Genomic DNA, 22,599 nt, shown 5'->3' with positions numbered 1-22,599 from the left:
GAATTGATATCGACCGGCAAGACTTGTTACCAGCTCGACCCCTTGAATGCGTCTAAGAGATACTCCATCGCTCGAGATCCCAAACCCTCCGGATCCCCTTTTACCCATGCCGAATAAACGCCCAAGTCTGTCTGTAAAGTGCTAAACGTTGATGCTGAAATGGAGTGAAGATGGACAGATGTTTACATGATGATGGAAGGAACCTCGACATTAGCTTTGATGCTCTTGTGAGGCAAGACACTTCCACCATTGACGTAAATCTCGTCACCAATGGTAACATCATCACCGAGAACAGTGACATTCTCGAGACGAGCCCAGCGACCGACGGTTGATCTCCAGCCTGGAACATCATTAGCATTTTTATCTTGCATGCACTCTGCTTTTACTCACCAACAATGGTTGACTTGATCCAGGCGTGATCCTTGACCTTTGAATCCTCGAGGAGCACACATCTTTGCAGTCTGACACCATCACCAACGACGCAACCAGGTCCAATCGTGACATTGGGTCCAATGCGGCAGTTCTTGCCGATCTTGGCTGTAGGATCAACCAAGACATTTCCGCCGTAGACGTATGGCTCCGAAGGAGACACAAGAGCCTTGGGGTTGTTCTTTTGTAGGGAAGAGAGGTACAAGCAAGTTCCGGCGATGAAATCCTTTGGTTGACCAACATCCATCCAGAAACCCTCAAGATCAAAGGAGTGTAACAGACCATCTTTGCAAATGGCTGGGAAAGTTTCTTGCTCAATGGACGTGGGTCGAAGTTCGATTCTCTTCAAAATGGAAGGGTTGAAGATATAGATACCGGCATTGATACGGTTGCCGACGAACTCGACGGGCTTCTCGACGAAACGGTCGATACGGGAAGGGTGGTTTGGCTTGTGGACAATGACACCGTATTTGCTGGGCTCTTCGACCTTTGTGACCACGATGGTACCCTCTTCACCGTGGGAGTCGTGGAACTCGGCAAGCTGCTTAAAGGGGTACTCGCAGATGACATCGGAGTTGAGAACGAAGAAAGGCTTGTCGTCCTTGCCCAAAATCTTCTCGGCAAGCTTGAGAGGACCGGCGGTGCCCAAAGGTTCGGACTCGACCGAGAATGTGATCTTGACGTTGTACTTCTCTTCGTACTTCTTGAGAGCATTGGTCATGACCTCGGGCCGGTAGTTGACAGCAAGGACAATGTCGGTGACACCAGCTGCAGCTAGAGCCTCGACTTGATGCAGAATCATGGGTCGGTTGGCGAACTCGACCAAAGGCTTAGGGAGGGTGAGGGTGAGAGGTCGAAGTCTCGTGCCGAAGCCACCGACGCTGCAAGAGGGTTAGTTGGAGTTGTCGACAGGTGAGAGACGACATACAGAATGAGAGCTATGGAGTAAGTTAGCAATTGCCGGTCAAGAGGGTGGTGGTAGACTTGCCTTTCATGTTTGCTGAAGGGTTGTTGAACGAGTGGAAAGAAGCTGAAGCGAATGTAGTTGGTGCAGGACGTTGATGGTCAAGAGGTTCAAAGAAGAGAGAAAAGAACCGGAAGAAGAGAAAGGGAGTGATATAAAGATTGGTACAACAAGGTGGTGTGAAGGGAGTAACAGTGGCAGCAGCCGCAACACAATTGTTTGGTTCGACTCCGTTCCGTACCTGAATCGACCTGACCTGACTGCGGTCTTGCGCAACTCGAGCCACAGTTTCCCTTGATTTTTTATGGTGGAGAAACTGTTAATTTTATCGATAACCCGGAAATGGAGCTTGTCTGACACGACACGTGTCACCCTCCACGCCTCATGACCGCCATTAAGCGAAAGGCTGAGTTGTCTGTCAGACAAACACTTCAATCTCGGGGCTCCTGAAATCTCCCGGCACCAAAACTCTCCCTCCCCCCTTTCTATCAACCCACAAGAGTACCAATTCCACATGGCCACGCAGACGGGCAGCCCATCGGGATTGGTTACATGGATCAGATATGCGAGATATACTGGAGATTAACACACCGAGGCGTCAAGCCGATGCGAGTACTCTCTACCGGCTGGCTTTTCCTTTTTAGCCTCCGGGTTTGCAGCGGAACGAAGGCCATAAATCGATATCCACGGCGGAGACTAGAAAGGAGGCTCCGGTGCACACTACCATGTAGTTCAGCCCTCCTTGCGCCGCAAGACCGGATACCCAGCTCTAGAACATGCATCCGCAGCAGAAGGTCAAGGAGAATAACTTACCTAATTCTTGAGGTTGTCATGCCATGTCACGTTGCAATTCAAGGCGCGTAAAGTGTCACACAGCCACAGAGCACTCACACTTTTTCGCCGCTCCCAAATTAAGTGAGACATAAAAGTAAAATGTCGCGCCCATGTCACCGAGAAGCCTTCTTTTCCAATTGGATCTCATTTAACTACATAGCTATTTGATCGCTTGTCAAAAAAGTAACTCAGCCTGATCAACGCTGTCATAACCTCGTGACCTTTTTGGCGTGTACAAATACAGAGAAAAAAGGGGGTATTCGCCGCGGTGGTCCGTGTAGTTCCCTAATGGTATTACAATGCAATGCAAGTGGACAACATCACTGTGACTGTGTATCCTCGGGCAAAAATCCATAGTCGTGACCTCCTCTTCGCCGCCTCGATGTCGATCGGTCTCGATCCCCTACAAACTCCATCATCCAGTCTCTAACCTTCTTGACTTTCAACACCTGAGGATCTTTCGCCGTCCGAAGATTCGACAGGGTGTAAATCCCTCCAATATCATCGTCGTCGACTTTCTTGCGAAACAAAAGATCGATCTTGGTCACATCGCCCTTGAGGCTCTGTCCATGGACTTTGCCGCGGAACGAGCTCAGCGCAACATTCTGCAACAGCACCACATCGCGCGGTCTCATAAATCGTAGTGATCTCCTCAGAATACTTCGTGACCCTTCCGGCGTGGCGTGCGCACCGTCCTTCCAGTTGACGTGCATCTCGCGTGGCAGCCACATACTGATAACGAAACCCGTTTTGGTGTTGTCGCCCACAACCATCTCGATCAGTTCCGTCTCGCGTGGTCGCCCATATTTTGTCCCCGTCACCACCATTCGTGGCGGTGATATCGATAGAATGCCGACAATCAGGTTCACGGTCATGGTCTGCGGCTCTATTGACGACAAATACCGCGCGTTGGGAATATCCTCTAGGTCGCTTAGATGTTTCGGACGTGGCGCTTGACCTAGTCGTGGTTGTGAAGGGCTGCGAATAATTCCGCCTCCCGAGCCGGGCGTCTGAGGAAACATTTCCTGATTGCTTTCATAGGTCGGCGTGCCCGGCGTGTAATCTGAAAAGCCGGATAATTGTGATGACGGAATAGCTGTGTGTATAGAATATGAATGCTCGTAGTAGTCTGATAGCGCCTCGGAAGTGGTTTCGGTCGATCCTCCTGAAGGTTGCGATTCGTCGCAACTCACATCGCTCCCGGGTGTTTGCGTGCCGACATGCTCTTCTGCACTGAAGAATTCGGCACCACTACGATCGACATCGTCTTGAGTCGGTCGAGGTTCGATGTTGAGTTTGGGTAGTATCGGTCGCATCTGGAGTTTTGCGTTGGTGATTTGTCTCCATTGAGCACCAAATTGTGATGACGGTGAAGTTATCGATTCGACGTGCATGGATTTGGGTAACAGAGCTTTTTCGCTCCAGTCGAGCTTGTTGGACTCTGGGGCTCCCGCGAGGACAATCATCCGTGTCATGCGAGCTTGTAGAAACTTCGAAGCTGTGTGGAAGGTGAATTCCAAGCTTTGCGACAGCTTCAAGAACTCAAGTTGTTGTAAGACGGACTGGTGGCGGATCAAGAAAGGTACTCGAGGTAGCTGTACCTTTTTTTCGATCCCATCAGCCTAGCCTTTTAGTGCCTGTCCTAGCGCTGGACAGGGGATGATGACCGATGACCAAAATTGAACCACTCCGCAAACCCCAGGTGAGCGAACGTTGTTAGGGTCGTGACGATCGTCCTCTTTGGAATTTGTGGCGTGGTTCGATTGGAAGGCAGCTACCAAGAGTGACGATGAACGAGGAACAATGGATATTTTAAGATTTCTGAAGACGTTCCTGTCGTGAAGTTATGTCTATCCATTTGTTGAAAACGATGACTTAAAACCGTGTTTCAATAAAGGGTTGGGACACGACCATTGGTCCCCGACATTGTTTAGCTCCCGCTTGGAATTTCTCTCCCCAGAATTTTCCCAGAGAAGACGCGATCAAAAACAAGATTAATGGGGGAATCGACCCGTGCGGCGGCAAAGTACTTACTTACAGGTACCAAATTCCACGATCTTCTGTTCCCGAGTGGGTGGCGTCCTGATCATAACGTGTCTATCAATCTTGTCATCTGACCACTTACGAAAAACGAATTACGTACGACGTACGGAGAACAACCATCCGCATATTCAAGCTTCAGGCAGCCGCAAAACATTTACGACTGGACAGACAACACGTCGATTGGTTATCAAGAGATTCAAGGATAGTGACTGCCTGATCTCATACCTCGTATTCAAGTTTCATACCTTGATACCTCGGCTGATTCTGATTCTGCGTTGGCGATCATCCGTCCAGGGCAGTGACGGAACTCCGTTATGCAACTTATGCTAGATCTACCAAACTCCACCTATCGTTTGTCTATGTCGACGTCTTGTCTTGACTGTAAGCCGAAGATCATGTCGCAGTTGTAAGAGTAAGCCTGTTTTCTTTCCCTGTCATAACTCCATGCTCGTCGCTAATGCTGGAATAAAGGTGCTTCTCTAATCATCAAACTTGAATCCTTTACCACCGCTAATATCAATGGGTCCACCGCGGTAGCTGCCACGCTTCTTCTTGTTCTTCTCCTTGGTAAAGCCTTTGCCTCGAGTCACCGAAAGGTCGTTGTATGCACGTTCGGCGTACTCGTAGCTTCGATATGCATTGCTGATGTGGCTGTCTGCACTAGCTTGAGCGGACAGCTGTGCCAGTGGTGTTGGTCGGGCTCCCGTATGCTTCTTCTTGATTACAGGCGTCTGTGTCGCGGTGATCTGCTCTGATGGCTCTTCGGTGTCTGGTGAGTCTTCTTCAGGCATCACAGTTCCTGATGAATCCGACGAAGCCTTCGCGTCGGATGCACTGGCTGGCTGTTCGACTTCGACTTCCTCTTCCTCAGAAGATGATGAGGTGTCATCCGAATCATTTGAGGAGGATTCGTCTTCTGCGGCACACTGCTTGGCTCGTTTTGCAGGTCTGTCGTCGGCTGACGAGTCTGAATCCGACGCAGACGACGAATCTGATGAGCTCGACTCGGCTTTTCGTTTGAGGGTGTTCTGGACGGCAGCCGGCTTTTGTTTCTTTGTGACTGCGACGGGCTTCTCCTCTTCGCTCTCTTCGTCATCGTCTTCATCATCCGCGTCACTATCAGAAGAAGACGAAGATGACGGAGAGGCAGCTCGCTTTTGCGCCTTTGTCTTTTGGACCTTGGATGTCTTTTTCTCAGTCTCGTCCTCAGATGCCGAAGACTCTTCACTGGAGTTATCCTCGTCACTGGCCGACCTGCTTGCGCTTGTGGCTTCATCCTCACTGCTCGCTTCTGACTCGGAGGTGGACTGGTCGTTGTCGGAATCACTTGACTGCTCGCTGTCCTTTCCTGACTTGGCTTTCACCCATTCCTCGAACAGTGTTTGAAGGTTGTCCACATTCTCCGCATTCTGTGGAGCAGGCCACTCCGCGGTCTTCTGTAGGCGCTTCAATTCTTTAGAGAAGGCTTTGTTCGTATTTTCCAATCCATACTCCGTCAAGAAGGATCCAACCAGTCCAAGTACTTCCGGTGCTGGGACGGAAGGACCATTTTTATTATTCTTCTGTTTGACCCCCATCTTTGTGCGCACGAGGTGGAAGGAACAGGATCCTAGTAGATTCACCGTAGGAATCTTCAAGCGAGGAGTCGGTAGGATGGATCACCTCGTTGGAGGAATTAGGTATACGAGTGTAAGAGCACTGTCGAAGTCCTACTTGCTGTTATGTGAAAGTCGAAACTGCGACTGGGAGAAAAATATTTATTTTAGTGATTTGCGGAGGAAGTTGCGAGGCGATTGGCTGAATGGATTTGAGACCAAAAAGACTTAAGTTGACGTGTTGCTTGTAACCACTTAACAAACAATCTGAGGCGGGGTGCACCATTCTCGGGTAAACTAAGTACCTCCTGTAGGTACGTACTCTGGGTGACCTTGGAGACTCAAGTACACTCTTGCTATCGATGCGTCAAATGCCTCAACGCAACCTCCAGCTTCAACGGTGAGGTGATCTATAGCTCCCATCACATGGACAATTGACCTTGCCATCAAAAATGCCTCCGAAACCCTCAGTCCGAGGTGAATACATCGAGACTGTACGTGCACCATTCCGCTTCCTAACCACCATGCGCGAACACCACCCTGATACTTCCTTCAGGAAACAGGGAATAAAATCAGCCGGAAAGCTAGTGTCCTAGGTCCACGACACATCATCCTTGCCGGCAAATGTGTGATTCAACAAGATGTCGTGATCCGCGGCGACCTCGTTCGTCCTCCTCAAGCCAAACCTCCCCCTCAACAAGGTGATCAGAAGTCGTCAACTCAAGATCAAACATCCATACATCTAGGCCGCTACGTCTTCATCAGCCCCGGCTGCACACTCCAGCCTCCCTCGCGTCTCACAACCGTCGCCAATCCCAACGGAGGCGAGCCGCCGCAGATCTTGACATACTTCATGCTCAGAATCTCGGACTACGTCTACATTGGTCCAAATACGCATGTCCGTGCCGCGGAAATCAAGAGCAATGTATATATTGGTGCGAACTGCACGATTGGAAATATGGTCATAATCAAAGACAACGTCAAGATTCTGGACGGGACGGTTCTACCTGCGAATACTGTTTGGGCTGGAGGCACCATCATCGCAGGGAGCCCTGGAAGAGTAGTAGGAGAGATTGGTGAAGGATGGGCAGCAAGCGTTGCTAGTGGCTCTACTGTGGACGAAGGCGTGGGAGTCAAGAGCAGAGAGAGGTGGGCAGCCGTCGGCAACAAACGTTAAATAAGTCGATTTGAAGATACTTAAACAACACCGTCTCGACGATGATGAGTGCTGATCTCATTGATTTCGGATCCGCCTCTCACACGGAACATAACACGAATGCTTCGCCCTGGTCGAACAAGCATTTCCTATCGATCGATCTCAGCGATAAATCCAACTGTAAGGGAAGGCCTTGATGCTTTCTCTCGCACCGGCGCCAATGCCTATGGCAGAAGTCTCACAAACACAAAGGCACGCTCTTCCCGACCATCTTGCGTCAAAGCATGCTAAACCATCCCAGGCATTCCTTTCAGGCCATGCACGCTGGACTGTGGCAGCACCCCACTGTCGACACGAGCGCTAACAATCTTAGCATTTCTACTGCTCTCGAAGACTTTATCGTCATAAATGTTCCAACCCCATCTCGCCGAGTCGCTCGAATATAGAAGCTTCTCTTCAAACCCTCCGACGGCATTCACATCCGATGAAGCCCTTCGGCAAGATTGTTGAATGCTCCTGAAGTGGGCCTGGCCCTTCACCACGTTTTCTTGAGTTTCCTGCTTCTGAAGTGGCAGACTCATCGACACCGGATGCGATCGAAGTGGATGAGGGTGCAAGCAGTAGTCCCCTTCCGAACTGCGATAGATATCAACGTCAATCATCTCCTTTCCATCGCGCTCTTCACAGGGTCCAGGAGTCTCTTGTCGCTGTGGTTGCGGTCGGAGTGGCACCGGAACAAGGCTGGCATGCAGAAAGCGAACCTCGTGAGCCTGATAGATTTGACCTGGGCTCGGAAGGCGTGGCATGTTGTCCCAGCTTTGGGCTTCGACGTCTGATTCCCTAGGGACTTCGCCCTTAATCGAAGTCGGTGTATCTGAAAGATTCACTTCCACCGATGACGTGGTCGATGTTGTTGAAGGTAATTGAACACCGTGTGCGTTGTTATTTTCCGCTTGCTCTGCGACTTGCGCTGCAGATCTCTCTTCGAGCGTAACGTTTCCACACGATCTGGCTGTCACAGATCTAAAGACCCAATTGTCGTCAGCGTCGAATTTGTCGCCGCTGTCAGGGGTGGCTTCTGCTTTTTCGAAATCCTGATTTGAAGCTCGGTCTCTCCGATATAGTCTCAACGACTGCAAAATGGCGACAAGGACAATCATGCCCGTCAAAGTGCATAGAGCTATCGTCGCCGGCTGACTCATCCTTCCTCTCTGCTTCTTTGACTTGACTCGGTACTGGCCTTTTCCCAGGTAAGGTGCAGATACTCCTCCTTCTGCGCGATTCTTGGGGTACAGCAATGTTTCGATGAAAAAGCGATGATAGACTACAAGACTCTGGTAAGAAGATCAGCCGGAGGGGGTTTGCAAACGTATTGTTGACAATCCTAGTGAGGGATCATGAAGAACTTGAACAGCCATAATATACCAATGCTATCCCAGCATCGGTGCGGCAGTGACTTCCTAAAGCCTTGAAGCTCTGCAAATGTCTCAAACACGGTCTTTTGTCAACATACACAGTCTGGAAGAGTCCTTTGTCCATGTCTCCCAAACATCTGAAATGCATTGTGCCCGGGCTTCTGAACCTAGCCATGCTCGAAACATCCCACAAACAAGTTACCAAGCAGCCTCAAAACAGTTTCTGGTGAATGTTCAATCAGTTGAGACCCCTCGCGGGTATCCTGTCTTCTTCTTCTTGACTATTGCGTCGAACGATACCTGAGTAATTCTCGAGGTCAAAACCTTCCGCCTCGCGGGTGTTTTGTCTTCCTCTTTGGCTATCACGTCGAACAATACCCGGATCATTCTCAGGCTGAAGGTCTTCCTCCTCGCCGGTGTCTTGCCCTTGCCTTTGGCTATTACATTGGTTCACACGCGGGTGAGTCTCGAGCTCAACCTCTTCCACCTCACCGGTGTTCTGTCCTTCTGTTTGGCTATTGGGTCGGACAGCGTCTGGGTAATTCTGGAACTCAATGTCTTCTACGCGTCTAGCGCGTAAACGCTCCCCTCGTAAAGGGAACCTTATCGAGGGCCAATGTCTCAAGGCCTGCTGTAGCGGGTCACGGTCCATTGCCCAAGGATACAGTTCACCGCCTCTCCGCCCAGCTATCTGGGACGAGAGCCTGGTTTGCTCCGATAGCCTGGTCCAACCTTGCGAACTGACGCGAAGCTGACGCCGCTGAATCTGGGCTGTTCAATTGGTCCTCATCATCGTCCGTTGCTTCGGCCAGGGCACCAATGCCGGCAGTATCGTGCGCCCAAGGCAATCGCTCGCCGGCGCTGCTCGTTCCTTGGTTCAGAGTTTCAGTCTGGCTAACGGTCCTCGAAGACCGTCGAATCGCTGGCGAGCGCCGCAAGCCTGGCGCCGCCGACTCTTGGCGAGTAAAGCGATCCTCGTCTCCATACACTCCGTCGGTCGAGGCAGTGGGACTAGCATCGCCGGCCGTCCTCGAGCACTGACGAAAAGCTGGCGAGCAATGAAGACCAGTCTGGCGAGTAAGATCATCGTCTTCATTCAGTCCCCCACTCGAGGCAGCGGCAATAACGTCCGTGTACCCATGCGGAGACGCTCGCGGATCGTATCGGCTGTAAGGAGGCAGCGGAAGATGTGCGACCGATGGTAGCAGTGACAGTTCCGCCAGCCTAGCGTGGGTGTTTCCCTCATCGTTGGCGTTGCCGGCAACAGCTGTCTGCAGATGAACAGGTCCGCGCCGGACGTTGACGTTCTGAACGTGGTTCACGTTGTGGGCACCCGTCTGGACGATCGTTGGCGAGCCAAGAGCTTCTTCTTGACCAGCGGGAGGCGTGTATGGCGGCGGTTGTTCAGTCGGCGGTGTAGTCGGTTGTGCAGGCTCTTGTGCTGGCTCCTGTGCTGGCGGAAGTGCTGGCGGGGGTGTAGGCGGGTGTGCAGGCGGGTTTGCTGGCCGGACATCGCTTGCTCCGGCTGTGTTCCTGCCGGGCAGATTGCGTAGCTGGTCTGCCTCGTTTTCTTGCCCGGGTGGAGTGGCATTCGTGGACCGCCGATCGTTGCGTCTTTCTTTCAAGCAGTAATAAGCCAGAGTTAGGACCAGTGCGAATCCACCGGAGCAGATGAAGATGGCTGCGACGACCTCGCCTTTCCCCATGTTGTACGAGTATTTCAAAACGAGCGTCTGATGGACAAAGGCTTGTGCTGTGGATGGCAGTCTCTTGAGAAGATAATGTACCTATTTTGTAAGTGCTGAGAAAATACAAATCTGTGAGAAGAGCAGAGCAGGACATGCCGAAAATAAAGGCTTGCCCTAGGGCAGGTTCTCGCGATGAAGTCTGGTCGAGGATCTCTGAGAGAGGCGTCCGTCGTCGAACCATGGAAACATGTTACCAGGTCCTCAGCACGTCGATGGCTCGAACTATGCTTACCTTGTGGCTCAACCACACAGAATCATGGTATGAGCCGATACTCGGGTCCTCACCGTGCTTGTGTGCGACAGATTTGACATTCCATGTATAGAACGTATGCATGAGCTTGCTCTTGGGAGGGATCCTGCGTTCGACCCCGTGGAAAACATTTCGCAACCATCAACAATGATCGCAACATTGCCACTGAACTTGATGGTGGAACGTTTATACACCTTTGTGACTGAATTTCATCAACAACCAGACAAATTTCATCCGCTTCCTGGCCGGTTCGAAGGCGGTTCCACAATTCACGGCGCTTTGAAAGAAGGGCTGTTGCCCTCGTCATTCGTAGACCAACCTGTAGACTCGAAAGAAAACCTACCGCAATAGAGTGGTTTCACTCCTCATGTGCGAGATGGACCTTGGCTCAAATCTGCTTTGTGCAAAAAGCTTTTTCGGCATTTGAAGGGAATTGCTCTAAGAAAGCAAACTTGATTTGTGGATAGAGTGCGGCAGTATTGATTGTCTTGTGCTTGTTCTGCCGCCTTAGGAAATCGACATTGCGAAACTAGAGGTTGTACCATGGCGCAGATTATTAATCTCGGCAGGACGCCCTTGTGGTTCTTGCTGCTTCTAGTCTTGGTCCTGAACATCCGAGAGCCTGTGGCAGATGTTAGCTTCGAGGAAACATTGTCGACCCTGCTTGCTGCGTGATCGGCCTTCCAGCCGACCTCATCGTCCGTGATATGTTGACTACTACCGAACATGTCATGTCTAGCGTCCCAAGATAGATACCGAACGAATTTACCTTGCCGAGGGTCTCGAACGTTGGTGCTGCACATAAGTCAAGTTATTTTGACGACGAGGATCGAATGACTTGCCACCCCGGGGACCTGGCTGCACAAAATTGAGATTAAACGAAAGTGGTCGTTTCTTTAGACCTATGGAGGGTGCATTGTCGGTCGTAACGAAGAACATGAGCAAAGGATCCGAGATAGGCCATTACCTCTTAGCACATAACGGCAGGAAGAAAGTGAGCTTTCCGGCATGTCATGATCAGAACAAGCCTTCGCAGCGATATCACGAGCAACGACCATCAAGCACTGCACCGCCTGACTGGGATATCAGATGCACATCCGTATGCGCGCGGGTACCGGCGTATGGTGCCTGAGATTGGGATCTGGTGTGGATGGAAGGGTCAGCCGCAATATAAGTTAGGATGCTCCCATGACAGGATTATCACAGGTTTTGGTCAACTGATGCAGACATGCCTTGGTCACCAGAGGCACCAGAAACAAACGAGGTGGGAAGAAACTCAAGCGAGCGAATTGTGGCACAGACCCTCAAGTCCAGCCACTTGGTTAGCTTTGACCATTAAAGCACCGCCACGACCGTCGTCTTCACCGTGCCCTGGATAAGGAGTTCTGAGCGTCATCATTGGTGGCAGGGTGGCCAACAACGCAAGAGTCTAGCATTGCGGTAGACACGCAGGGCAACGACGATCATTGGGGCTGGTATTCTCGTACCTACCAGGTATGTATGTCTCATGAAGCTGAGATAGTCTGCATTTCGTATACTCAAACTGGGACAAGATCATCAAATCCAGTCTTTCAACCAAAGAATGCAATAATCCGGGAGGCAAGACGTTGGTTCAGCGCAGTCCCATGGGATGAAAGACTGCATCCGAACCTTGCATGACCCAGGGGTATGGAACGTCGTGTGCAGCACCAACACCAACACCAACTCTTTGTTCACATGCATTTTTTTATTTCTACCTCTTGGGGTGTGCTCCATAGGCAATGACTACTGTCCATATGACTGGTAGGGAGGAAACCACAAGCTCAACAATGGAAGGCAGGATGGAAAGTTCGCGGGGGAATGGCATTGTGGCTGTGTCGCATGGCTTTTTCTGCTGCAAGAATGGTGGCAGACGTGTGGGTTTCGAAGGGTTGTGAGACTTGTCAGGAGGAGGGAGAAAAGCTGAGACAGGACGGAAGAGAGGTGGTGAGTGGCTGCTGGCAATTCTCCGAGAAAGCAGTCCAAGGGAGAATTCTCGAAGCAGGAGGCGTGAGGAGGTTAACGTTAGTGGCCGCGCGCGTCGAGGCGAGAACATTTGCCAGCGTGTGTGTGTTGGTTTCAGTGTTTCACCAGTCAGAAGTCTTGCCAAATATGGTGTTGGATGATAGACGAGCCTACCAGAGTAGCATTTTTTACGCGAATGTCGGACCCCCCTGAAGCGCGTCTCAGTGTCTCGACCGATGGGCCAACGTGTGGCCAACCAATGTCATCAGAGCCTGGATGTGTGTCAGAGCGCGTTGGGCGGCTGTCTCGACTCGTATAGGCCTTTCGGTGAAAGTGGATGTGAGGGGCAAAAAGAAGGAAGACGCGAGTAGCATAGTACCATAGTATCCTGTACGTGTAGCAGTTCTTCGTTCAGCGCAGGCAAAGAAGAAAGAAGATCTGGTGTTTGATGATGCTGATGGTGCAGGCACAGGTCACACCGCAAAAGAGAAGATCATGGTCATAGTCAGTTGGTCACATTCATTCCATGCGTAGAGACGTTGTTAGCTGCAGATTCAACCCCTTCTTCCCCTGCTTCCGTTCGTTCTTTTGATACTCTCGCCTCACATCCGGGAAAAGCCAAATGATGCCACCTGCCAGGCCGTCTCATACGGACTGGTCAATCGCACTGGTCAGCGGCCCTTTACTTGACCTTCAGGCATGCGCAAGGGTTGAATACGACTTAAAAAGGGATCAGATGGAGTATGTCCTGCAGCCGCCCAATCCGCATACATTTCTTACCAGCCGCCTAGTCGGTACGAAACAAGATCCATCGCCATTGTGCATCTCATTCGGGCGATTCTGAGCCAACTGACCTACATATCTGGCCATCTTCTGGCATCCAGATGGTCCCATTCATATCTACCTGCAAGCGCCCACTCTCCATTGTGGCCATGCCAATTGATACCTATATCCATCAGGCACCGCTCATGAATTTATGATCATCCTTCTTCTCATCTCTGCTTCATCTCCCTTCTCAACAATTAACGCGCCATCTTCATCCCGATAACACGCCATCTCAACTCAGTCACCCCTGTCTTACCCAGGTCAAAAAACATATCAACGCCATCTTGTCAATTCTGGGGCCGGTCTCCCCACCTCATCAAGCCTCTTGGAGCATCAGAGCTTTGGTTAGAACTGAATTTACATACAATCGCAAGAGCCAAGAGGAGGGGACAGCCATCGACAATCCTGTCAAAAAGGCCCCTGCGCTCCAGAATCCAGGGGTTGGTCCAGCCTACCCGTGGGAAGTTGGGAACACTAAGGCACTAGAACCCTAACGGCACAAACCTCAAGCCATCCGCCACACGCTCCAGGTACCTGGAGCTTATCGATCCGCCTATCCACTAGCCTTCAGGGCCTCGGACTGGGACTTCTCCACCTTGCTGCAGTTGCTACATCACTCTTGTGCACTGTTCAGGAGGTCTCGCTCGACAATACGCGACACGCTCAAACACAGGAGCTTCATCCTGGGCCGTGCCCTGGACTTTGCTTCTAGCTACCCGCGTGCCCGCCCTTTAAGTCGACACGGCTATATCCTCAAAAGAGCTCAGACATCTGTCGTCTTGCTGGTCAAGACTCTATTGCACAGATCTGCTCTCAATTAATACCAACCACCTACAGGTGTCAAAAACCTGTCGCAGTGTCCTGTCATTCACTTCACCAGTCCTTCACTTTGATAGCCCAGACCATTGATAAGGGCGACCAAAGGACTCATAACCCTCCTCACCTGGCCATCTATCAGTCACTCACTTCATCTTCTTTCGTTCCAACTTCGTTGACCTTACAGCGATCTTGAAAGAAGTTGACTCTTGATTGAGCCGATAACAGCATACACCATGGAGCCTCATCATACACCAGCCCAGAACCGGGCAGCTCTGGAGGAATTCGTCCGACAACCTGTACGGTCCTACATGATCCAGTATTTGGCAACGCAAGCCTCACAGGTCATTCGATGTGATCCTGAGCCTACACCAGCAGATGGCCTTCTCACTCCTCCTTCAACACCACCCCAGAGATCTTCGCCAGAAGTCGGCCTTCCTCTCCTACCATCACTGGAACAATTCATCAGCTCATTGGTCCACAAGTCATCCGTCCAAGTCCCCACTTTGATGACCTCCCTGGTCTACCTTGCCCGTCTTCGGTCCAGACTGCCTCCTGTCGCCAAGGGTATGAGATGCACAGTCCACCGCATCTTTCTGGCATCCTTGATTTTGGCCGCCAAGAACTTGAACGACTCCAGCCCCAAGAACAAACACTGGGCCAGATACACTTCGGTCAAGGGCTTCGAAGGATTTGGATTTGGACTGGCAGAGGTGAACTTGATGGAGAGGCAGATGCTTTACCTTCTGGACTTCGACTGCAGGGTAACCGAGCAAGACCTCTTCGACCAGTTCGAGCCCTTCCTCGCTCCAATCCGCTTTCAATTGGAGCTTCAGCAAGAGGAGGCAGAGCTTGCTCTCCACCAGAAACAGTGGCACTCTTACCAGAGCTCATACGATTCCAACATCTCATTGCCACCCCCGGCACGCAGAGAGCACATCCTTCCCAGTATGGCAACACCACCTCCGCGGGTTGCAGGCGTCTCCGACTCTCCAGCTTCATACGTCGACGACGATGTCGCTTGTGGAAGATATCCACGTCACAAAGCCAACAACAGCTCCTTGTCACTACCTCCTCCAAGCCACAGACGCTGGCCTTCGCCATTCCGCCACTACAACAGCGGCCGATCTGTATCGCCACCATCGATCCGGGATCTTCCTCCCCTCGTCTCCTCGAGCAGACCTGGAACAATGCACAGCCACTCGAGCTCGCGATCGTCCTCAGTAGCGCCCTCAATGCGATCAAGATCATCTTCCCTTGCACCCACCAGCCGAGGCACACCATATACTGCCTCATCCAACGTTGACGACAGCATCGTGGTGGTCGACCTCACGGAAAGCCCCGATGCTTCCTACCACAGTGCCTACGGCAAGACGATGACAGCAAGCAGACCTAGCCTAAAGGGCCATCAGACCAGCTTCACTGGCGAAAGCCAACAGCCATCTAAGAAGGTCAAGGCTGACTCCACTGTGGGCGGTGTGATCGGTAGAATCTTCAGCACAGCTGCCAACAACTACAGAATGGGAAGAACACCTGTGCAGGTAGCTTAGGAAGCTCGGCACAAGGCTGTTGATTCCAGGCGAAGAACCAAACGGCGACGACATTATCACGGGCATGCAACATGACTGAATGAGCAAACCCCAGGTGTTTGATGACAACCAAACTTGACGACGAACTGCAACTGGCTCACGGTTGCATGTAATGTACTTTTATGCATGGCGACGGCGTTCTTCGAAGACCACAATTGGGGACCTATCTTGGGTATCGCAATGGTCAGCCCTCTGCGAGGCTTTTTCTTGGAAAACAGGATGATACTACTTGTCTTGTTTTATGATTTTTACTTGACAAATGTACAAATAGATGGCTTAGCTCGGAGTTGGATTTCAAAGAGCTGAAAGACCAAAGATGAGCACAATACCTTTATTGGACTGGTTTCCATGGGGTTTTGGAAAGCGAGAAGATGAGATGAAAGATTATGAAGACATGCACTCACAAATCCCTTTTGGATTGTGCATATCAGCAGTGAAGCTCATAGCATTGGAGTTGGACAATCAATTGCATGATATGACCCTCATAAAAACCTGACTCTCCTTTTAATTCATTTTCCCAGTATCTCATTCCTCATCAAGTGGACGTGATCCCCAACCGTGCACCGAGGCGTCGTCATCCTCCAACCACTCCTTTCCGTCACATTTGATTGACCTTCCCAACTTTCGTCATCTGGCTGCGTTTATGCCGCCAGTATTCCTTGTCAGGACTCAGAGGGAGGAGGCCACCTATCGGTAGTCCACACACTCGTAGAACCTTTGTTCGGCCCATGGTCGAAGAACATGGTGTCTCTGTAGATACCGTATGGATTAGGCATAGACGGCGTATCACCTTGAGGACGTTCGGGTCTTCAATGTACGGTCCTGCAGCCCAACTCTTGTGTTCCGTGGTCTGCCGTAGGCCGTACGCCATACCTCGAGGTCGGTATGTGAGATGCTGGGATGCTTGCTGCCGCAGCACAATCGGTGCATCTTGCTCGTACGTACGCAGTCGGACTCGGAAAACGCTGAGCTGGTTCCATGACTTGGCTGAACTCTGCTCGTCTCACTCAGGGTCAGTGATTTGTATCGTCCCGCCACGGACTGAGCAGCCATTGACGCCGTGAGGACCAACCGTTTCGGCCTGTGGCAGAACCGCACCATCTCATGGCAAGAGATTTCCTGCAAGTTCCGGCCCTCTTCAAAAGCGTAACATTGTTTTCAGCCATCGGTCAATCAATCTTGCCATCAGTCACCATCTTGCCTGTCGTAGCAGCCGCAACACCACCCGCAGGAATAACCTCATCTCGCTCCTCGTGTTCACTCAAATTAATCCTCCTCCCGATGCCCAACCTCAGGACACTCGTAAGAACCCTTCCAACCGCCCACCCCGCCACAACCCCCCAAAGCACCGTACAAGGCCACTTCTGCCACTCCCGGTCCCAGTCAAGAGCCATGGGCACCGCACCGATCCACCCGCCGACCATCCCACCTACAGTCCCTGCCCACACACCCGCCTCGTCAAACGGCAGCCACGCAGCAGCCACGTCGCGCCAGGCTGGACTTGACACCCCGTGCGTATAGAAAATTGGCAGAAACCCGAGAAGTGAGACATGCACAGCCAGGACAAGCGTCGTGGGCAGGGAGGAGGTCGGATACAAAGGCGCGCCGAGGACGAGGGCCATGACTGCCAATGGTATGGGAGGTAGGAAGAGCGTAAGGACGAGGGAGAAGAATGTCGGCTGTATACCACGTCAGCACACCACCTCGGTAAGAGGCTCAAGTAAAGAGGACTCACCATGACCCGTGAATTGAAGCTCCCACTCGCAGCATCGGTTTTGCTAGACCCGGCTTTCTTCCTCAGACCACCGCCTGCGCCTGCAGCACCGCTGACAGATCTATTTCCACTCTTCGAAGGTTTCGTAGCAGTGGCAGTCCCCTCCACGATCTTGCCCCCCGTAGTCCCGCTGACCCAATACCCCGCGCTGGGCAGACATACTGCGCAGAAAACGGCTTGTGCGAGTCCAATGACCAGAAGGTCTGTGAGCATAGTCGGAATAGGGTCGGCGACCAGCGCCGAGGCACGGAGATAGTAGTAGACCGGGACGAGCACGGTTTGCGCATAGCTGTACCTCTTCGCTAGCTGGGAGGACAGTAATGGTATAGGAAGCGTGGTCGGCGTAAGCAGACGCGAGGAAGACATCGCCTGCGGTTGAGGTTGTGGGGGTGGGAGGGTTTGGGTGAGAGAGGACATCGCGGACGTGAGAGGATCTAATAAGAAAGAGGAACAAAAAGACAAATAGATCAGAGAATGCAACGCTCAAAGCTTCACGCCATGACAGAGTGTAGGCGTTCGTACCTGAGGAAAAGACAACGTAGACGTTCGAGATGGAAACATATTCGGAGTGGTAGATGCAGGGAGTTGCACGTTCTCCAATTTGTTCATCGTAGCTTTCTTTCTAAGCTTCAGGATTGGCGGAGTTAAGCATCCACCCCCCGGAGAGGTGAGCCTCGTCTGCCACTGGAAAGTGTCTATCAAGTCTCGAATTGTACTGATGAGCAGTTCAGCAGAAAAATTCCAGTCAACAGGTGTTGATTGAGTAGCCACAATGGTTTCCATGAATGCTAGTCAACAGACATCTCCAAGACTACCTTACTTTACATATATATCTCACCTCTATGCACTTGTTATATCAAAGCCATCATCACCATGGCAGGGTATCTCATGCCAAAAAAAGCCAGGCTGGACGCCGACTCAAATGCGAATGGCACTGTATAGCCAACAGAAACGTACCAGAGAAGTGATTCCTCCTTCAGGTCATCGACATCAGGACATATGAAAGCAACACACAATCCTCGACAGTTTGCCAAGTTTGTTCGTATCCAAAAACGTTACGCATGCGAGCAATAGCCTCACACGGCCAGCCGTGGTGAGTCTCGAGCAGTCTCAAAAGTGTTTCTCTCTTCACGTGGGGTCTCGTATACATCTTGGAATCCTTCCTCAGCGTCCGAATCTGGGTCTGTTTCGCTGAATCGCGATACATCGGGAGGTGGATATTTTAGTTGGAAACCCTGTGTCCGATGCAGCGCTCGAGGCGTGGCAGGGCTCGTGTGTGTTGATTCGGGACTGGGAGTTGGATAAGCTTCTCTGATCGTGGCATAGACTGGAGTTTGCAAGCTGGCCACTTCTTTTTGTAGTTCCATGACTTGTGCTTCTAGCCTGATGCGAGCGTCTTTCTCTTCTTTCATCAAATCCAGTAGAGCCTCAAACTTCTCGACAGGAATATGAATAGATGTCGGCGAACAATCCCGAGAGCGTCCTGGTGACTGGCGTCTCGTCGTAGAAGGTCTGATGGTGGCAGTTGTCGCCTTGCTGGCTCGTTGAGGACGAAAGAAATCCTCGTCGGGAGAAGCGAACCGCGGAGATTCTCCTGGAGAGGACAAGAAGCTGACGTCGTTGACGGTGGCTGGAGAGGCGAGATAGCTGGTCTCCAGAGACGGAGGTGAAGTCAACGTTGGGTTCGTGTTGTTGTCCGGGAAGACATCGTGTACCGAGCCGCGGGTATAAGGTAGGTTAGGTTTTGGGATGTTGTTGCCTTGTAGTCGTGCAATGGCGTACTCGAAATCGAACAGCTTGATCTCCAAGGTGTTGACTCTCTGCTCCAGGCCTGTTTTATCCCGGTCCACCTCGAGGCCGAAGTCGAACGCATGCATTGGGTCCGGCCTCGCAGAATCTCGCTCAGACTCTTCTACCGAGCTGACCCGGCCGAGAACGTGTGCCGGGTCGACGGATATTGATTGTCCACTATAAACAGGAACCGGATTCTGCGTGGCACTGTTACGCCAATATGCAATCTCACTTTCGCGATCGCGAGAAGAGATGGACTCGACACCTTCTGACCGCAGCAGTTTGTGAAGCGCATCCGCACTCCTAGAACGACGTTTCAATTGGCCATCAGAGACGTAGTCCTCTTTGACCCACTTCCCTTCATGGTATGCATCTCCATTCGGCGACTTGCCCATAGCTGGTGCGAATCTCATTTCCCGATCATCGAAGACCAGGGTTGGCAGTGTATTGCGGCGCGCGTGCCGTGTTGGATGGGGTATGCTTTGGACGCTCTCTGACGGGCGGTGATTAGACGAATGCGATCCAAGTGCAGTGTCTGCTCTGACGGGCACCATCGGAGGTGGTGGATCTTCCCGCGGTTGATTCTGTTGCTCGGTCACGGGCCGGAGATGGTATGGATCGCTGTGTGCATAGTGATTGGTCTCCACAGGTGCAGACCTATGTCGTTTACTGGTGAACATCCGTTTCAGTGTCGCTCGAAGTCCTCCAGGCTTCTTCTGCGTCAAAGAGCCCTTGGAAGGTATGGAGGACATGGAGCTGGGAATGAGAGACGGGCCCGCGGAGTTGCGAACCGCGGCGTTGACCGGTGCATCGCTGGTATGGCGAACATGGTACTCCTGTGGAGGAGAGGTTCTGCGTGGCCAGGTAGTCTCGTTCGGTAGGGGAGCGAGGTCGTATGCAGATGACATGGCTGGAGTTGGCTGAGGAAACATGTCTCGTGAATCAGTGAAAGGGATGGGGTCGGAGATTTTCAGATCGCCTCTGCGCAAAGCGGCCCCCGTGTTCGTCGTACCCAAGGATCCCCTCGAGCGATGGTTCAGAGAGGGCATGGCGAGTTGTTCGGCAAGGGCACTGATTTTGATCCCTTGACGACGGCAAGAACATCACCGTTCAGTCAACGATGAGCGAGTTGGCGTCATGTCGCATCGCCTGATTGCAGAATGCGATGATCTGGTATAACGACGTCGGCCACCAAGTTCAGAGACTCTCATCCAGAATGATCGTGCAGAAATTCCACACGTGCTGCGATGTCTGCCAGAGGAATGTCAGTCAATGCCATCTTCTCGCTTGCATCCGGATAATTTAAGGAATATGACAAGTATTCCAACTTGCTCTTACCAAGGAGTGGGTATCATAACCCGAATTGTTGGCTACTGAGGATGATTAGAAGTTGAAGGACTGTAGTATCCTTAGTCGACGAGCATTCAATCGCACCAGCAGGAAGTAGCAGTTTCAGACTCCGCGTTAGGTCTCACGAGGGAACTCGCAACGACGAAGATCTAGGCGAGGTGAGAGGCTCGCGAGGGACAGGCTCGGAGATGTGGGAAGATCATGGAAATGAGGTCGCAACTTGTTCAAGTAGGAATCCGGTCAAGACCCAAGACGGAGGGGAAAACGTGTCGCCGTTTCGCTTCCAACCAAGGTCGGCACGAAGGAGGGTTGGGTCATCGACCAGATCCTTGCCACGACATCAGAAGATCAAGACCAAGATCACCGAGATATGGGTAAATCCGCATCGGCGTCGCGGCCACCCGCAAGCGCATACTGGCGTACGGGGAAGAAACGTTAGACTGACATCTTTGACTGACAGGTGGCAGAGTTCCACTGCTTCCTTCTTCGAGATTGATGGGCAACCCTCTAGGTCGTTTCAGTATGGTACCATGGCTGGAATGGCTAGTCGTCTTAGGGTCTGGAGGGAGAGGGTGTGAAATCAAACCAGGGTATATTCGAGAAAAGAGGAAAGTGGGCTTTGAGGCTGCCAGCTGTAGACCAGTCAAAATGGAGGAGTCGCCGGGCACGTTTGGCTCGGGCGTAGGCATGCGCTTAGTTGGGTATAGCTGCCACTGATAGTCTATCTAGGTGTAGATAGTACGGAGTGAGTTACGCCTGGAGCACTCGGAATTTAGAAACAAACCCCTCCATGTCCTCCATCCATGGACACCTGCACTCGGTCATCAAAAGACTTATCCATGATTCATCTATTATTGTTCCTAACCGAAGTCTGCTGCCATCTCTACGGAAGTACAGTACGTACAACCATCTCAATCTGGAGATTCTGGCCCTTCTGTTTCCATGTACGATCGAACTAGCCTCCTGTCAACCAGTTCACGTCAATCGGTCCGAAAGCCAACCAGGACCATTCCCTGCGATTTCATCTCCGACCTGAATCCTAACCGCTGGATTCAGCCAGAAAAGGAACCCTCTTCACACATCTGACTGGATAAACCCTATTTGCCCTGATGCAAGTCGTGGTATATCAAAGTCTCACCGCCACAATCAGAAACGAACCTATTCAGTGTTGCACCAGTCTGGGCCAGTGTCAGTGGTCTCTAGTTTACGAAATATCGGAACGGCCTCGCCGGGAAAGATGGCCAGGGAAGAAACAAGTAGCAAAAGAGCAAGGATTGAACGAAGGAATACGAATACTGCGGCACAGAAACAACCTCGGGTGGCCCTCCCACTAACTACCTATGTAACTAGCACGGGGGACCGCCCGCCCGCTATCTCCCACGCACACGTTTCCCATTGTCTCCTGCCTCGTGACTGGACCACCCCTGCGCCATGCATCGCTGCGAGTCATTCCTAGCGTGGAAGCAGTCCAGAATCGGTTGAAGTCCTACGCATCGAGATTGCCTGGAGCTCGCATCGTCGTTTCGAAGCGACACACCCAATTTGAGACCTAGGTTTGAACAAAGACATGTCGATGCAATGATGTTCAAGAGACATAAAACATTGGAGGTTGATCTTGCGCCAGGATCAAGGTAAGGCTGGCCAACTCTGCGAAGATCCGACAAGGCCGGATAAACTCAGTGTGCACGCTTACGCCACTGGTCTCTGCTAAGGCCCCAGAATGATTGACCAGTGATAGACTATGCTGGGGGCAGTCCCTGCAAAATCGGACGAACCTTGTTCGCACTTCTTTACGTCGCTCTCTCCTCATAGAGCGTATTGTCAGGCTTCATTGGCTTCCCTCACAATCAGATTGACTTCAAAGTGGACGAACACCTCTCTTGGCTACAGAGCGCTTGAGAGATGACAACGATGACTTCTCCGTACCATCATCGCCACCTTCCAAGAGCTGCGTTCTTTTGCATTTGCATACGAACATTCAGCTCGAAATTCGGGCGTCCCGAAGTTGCCGATCACTAGCCATTTACAACGGGGAAG

General features: G+C 51.7%; 10 protein-coding genes across 10 annotated transcripts; 3 read left to right on the top strand and 7 right to left on the bottom strand.

The window, feature by feature from the left end:
* Positions 1–182: 182 nt before the first annotated feature.
* EDD37DRAFT_657074 (mannose-1-phosphate guanyltransferase) lies at positions 183–1,424 on the bottom strand (the record flags this gene model as incomplete). Its single annotated transcript, XM_062818874.1, has 3 exons — positions 183–340; positions 391–1,310; positions 1,414–1,424. The coding sequence occupies 3 exons, from the start codon at positions 1,422–1,424 to the stop codon at positions 183–185; spliced, it is 1,089 nt and encodes a 362-aa protein (XP_062672132.1).
* A 1,123-nt stretch (positions 1,425–2,547) lies between these two features.
* Positions 2,548–3,702, bottom strand: EDD37DRAFT_607818 (uncharacterized protein; the record flags this gene model as incomplete). Its single annotated transcript, XM_062814998.1, has 1 exon — positions 2,548–3,702. One exon carries the CDS (start codon positions 3,700–3,702, stop codon positions 2,548–2,550), a length of 1,155 nt encoding a protein of 384 aa, XP_062672131.1.
* Positions 3,703–4,270: 568 nt separating this feature from the next.
* Positions 4,271–6,133, bottom strand: EDD37DRAFT_626765 (uncharacterized protein). The gene is made up of 2 exons (XM_062816325.1): positions 4,808–6,133; positions 4,271–4,676 (listed from the first exon to the last, which is right to left on the bottom strand). The coding sequence occupies exons 1-2, from the start codon at positions 5,845–5,847 to the stop codon at positions 4,664–4,666; spliced, it is 1,053 nt and encodes a 350-aa protein (XP_062672130.1). The 5' UTR covers positions 5,848–6,133; the 3' UTR covers positions 4,271–4,663.
* EDD37DRAFT_335700 (dynactin 5) lies at positions 6,075–7,151 on the top strand. The gene is made up of 2 exons (XM_062811632.1): positions 6,075–6,359; positions 6,422–7,151. Exons 1-2 carry the CDS (start codon positions 6,318–6,320, stop codon positions 7,040–7,042), a joined length of 663 nt encoding a protein of 220 aa, XP_062672129.1. The 5' UTR covers positions 6,075–6,317; the 3' UTR covers positions 7,043–7,151.
* On the bottom strand, positions 7,036–8,363 carry EDD37DRAFT_335812 (uncharacterized protein). Its single transcript, XM_062811634.1, has one exon. The coding sequence runs from the start codon at positions 8,221–8,223 to the stop codon at positions 7,309–7,311; it is 915 nt and encodes a 304-aa protein (XP_062672128.1). The 5' UTR covers positions 8,224–8,363; the 3' UTR covers positions 7,036–7,308.
* Positions 8,364–9,104: 741 nt separating this feature from the next.
* On the bottom strand, positions 9,105–10,142 carry EDD37DRAFT_648674 (uncharacterized protein; the record flags this gene model as incomplete). The annotated part of the gene is made up of 1 exon (XM_062818047.1): positions 9,105–10,142. The coding sequence occupies one exon, from the start codon at positions 10,140–10,142 to the stop codon at positions 9,105–9,107; it is 1,038 nt and encodes a 345-aa protein (XP_062672127.1).
* Positions 10,143–12,044: 1,902 nt separating this feature from the next.
* Positions 12,045–12,729, top strand: EDD37DRAFT_335839 (uncharacterized protein). Its single transcript, XM_062811635.1, has one exon. The coding sequence runs from the start codon at positions 12,274–12,276 to the stop codon at positions 12,628–12,630; it is 357 nt and encodes a 118-aa protein (XP_062672126.1). The 5' UTR covers positions 12,045–12,273; the 3' UTR covers positions 12,631–12,729.
* Positions 12,730–14,294: 1,565 nt separating this feature from the next.
* On the top strand, positions 14,295–15,608 carry EDD37DRAFT_607813 (G1/S-specific cyclin PLC2; the record flags this gene model as incomplete). The annotated part of the gene is made up of 1 exon (XM_062814997.1): positions 14,295–15,608. The coding sequence occupies one exon, from the start codon at positions 14,295–14,297 to the stop codon at positions 15,606–15,608; it is 1,314 nt and encodes a 437-aa protein (XP_062672125.1).
* Positions 15,609–16,816: 1,208 nt separating this feature from the next.
* On the bottom strand, positions 16,817–17,838 carry EDD37DRAFT_648672 (GPI biosynthesis protein family Pig-F-domain-containing protein; the record flags this gene model as incomplete). Its single annotated transcript, XM_062818046.1, has 2 exons — positions 16,817–17,326; positions 17,383–17,838. 2 exons carry the CDS (start codon positions 17,836–17,838, stop codon positions 16,817–16,819), a joined length of 966 nt encoding a protein of 321 aa, XP_062672124.1.
* A 605-nt stretch (positions 17,839–18,443) lies between these two features.
* Positions 18,444–20,505, bottom strand: EDD37DRAFT_335640 (uncharacterized protein). Its single transcript, XM_062811631.1, has one exon. The coding sequence runs from the start codon at positions 20,259–20,261 to the stop codon at positions 18,498–18,500; it is 1,764 nt and encodes a 587-aa protein (XP_062672123.1). The 5' UTR covers positions 20,262–20,505; the 3' UTR covers positions 18,444–18,497.
* Between the last annotated feature and the right edge of the window lie 2,094 nt (positions 20,506–22,599).

The sequence above is a fragment of the Exophiala viscosa genome, assembly GCF_022695815.1.
Source record: "Exophiala viscosa unplaced genomic scaffold EDD37scaffold_3, whole genome shotgun sequence".
Classification (NCBI taxonomy): Eukaryota; Fungi; Ascomycota; class Eurotiomycetes; order Chaetothyriales; family Herpotrichiellaceae; genus Exophiala; species Exophiala viscosa.
Note: the sequence above shows the minus strand (reverse complement) of the source record. Positions and strands in the feature narration are given on the sequence as shown.

What these genes read in the sequence shown, in the direction of transcription:
- EDD37DRAFT_626765 (XM_062816325.1), bottom strand. Translation starts at nt 5,847, where the DNA reads ATGGGGGTCAAACAGAAGAATAATAAAAATGGTCCTTCCGTCCCAGCA.
- EDD37DRAFT_335700 (XM_062811632.1), top strand. Translation starts at nt 6,318, where the DNA reads ATGCCTCCGAAACCCTCAGTCCGAGGTGAATACATCGAGACT. An exon ending in GAGGTGAATACATCGAGACT is followed by an intron (nt 6,360 to 6,421) that starts GTACGTGCACCA and finishes TACTTCCTTCAG; the next exon opens with GAAACAGGGAATAAAATCAG.
- EDD37DRAFT_335812 (XM_062811634.1), bottom strand. Translation starts at nt 8,223, where the DNA reads ATGAGTCAGCCGGCGACGATAGCTCTATGCACTTTGACGGGCATGATT.
- EDD37DRAFT_335839 (XM_062811635.1), top strand. Translation starts at nt 12,274, where the DNA reads ATGGCATTGTGGCTGTGTCGCATGGCTTTTTCTGCTGCAAGAATGGTG.
- EDD37DRAFT_335640 (XM_062811631.1), bottom strand. Translation starts at nt 20,261, where the DNA reads ATGCCCTCTCTGAACCATCGCTCGAGGGGATCCTTGGGTACGACGAAC.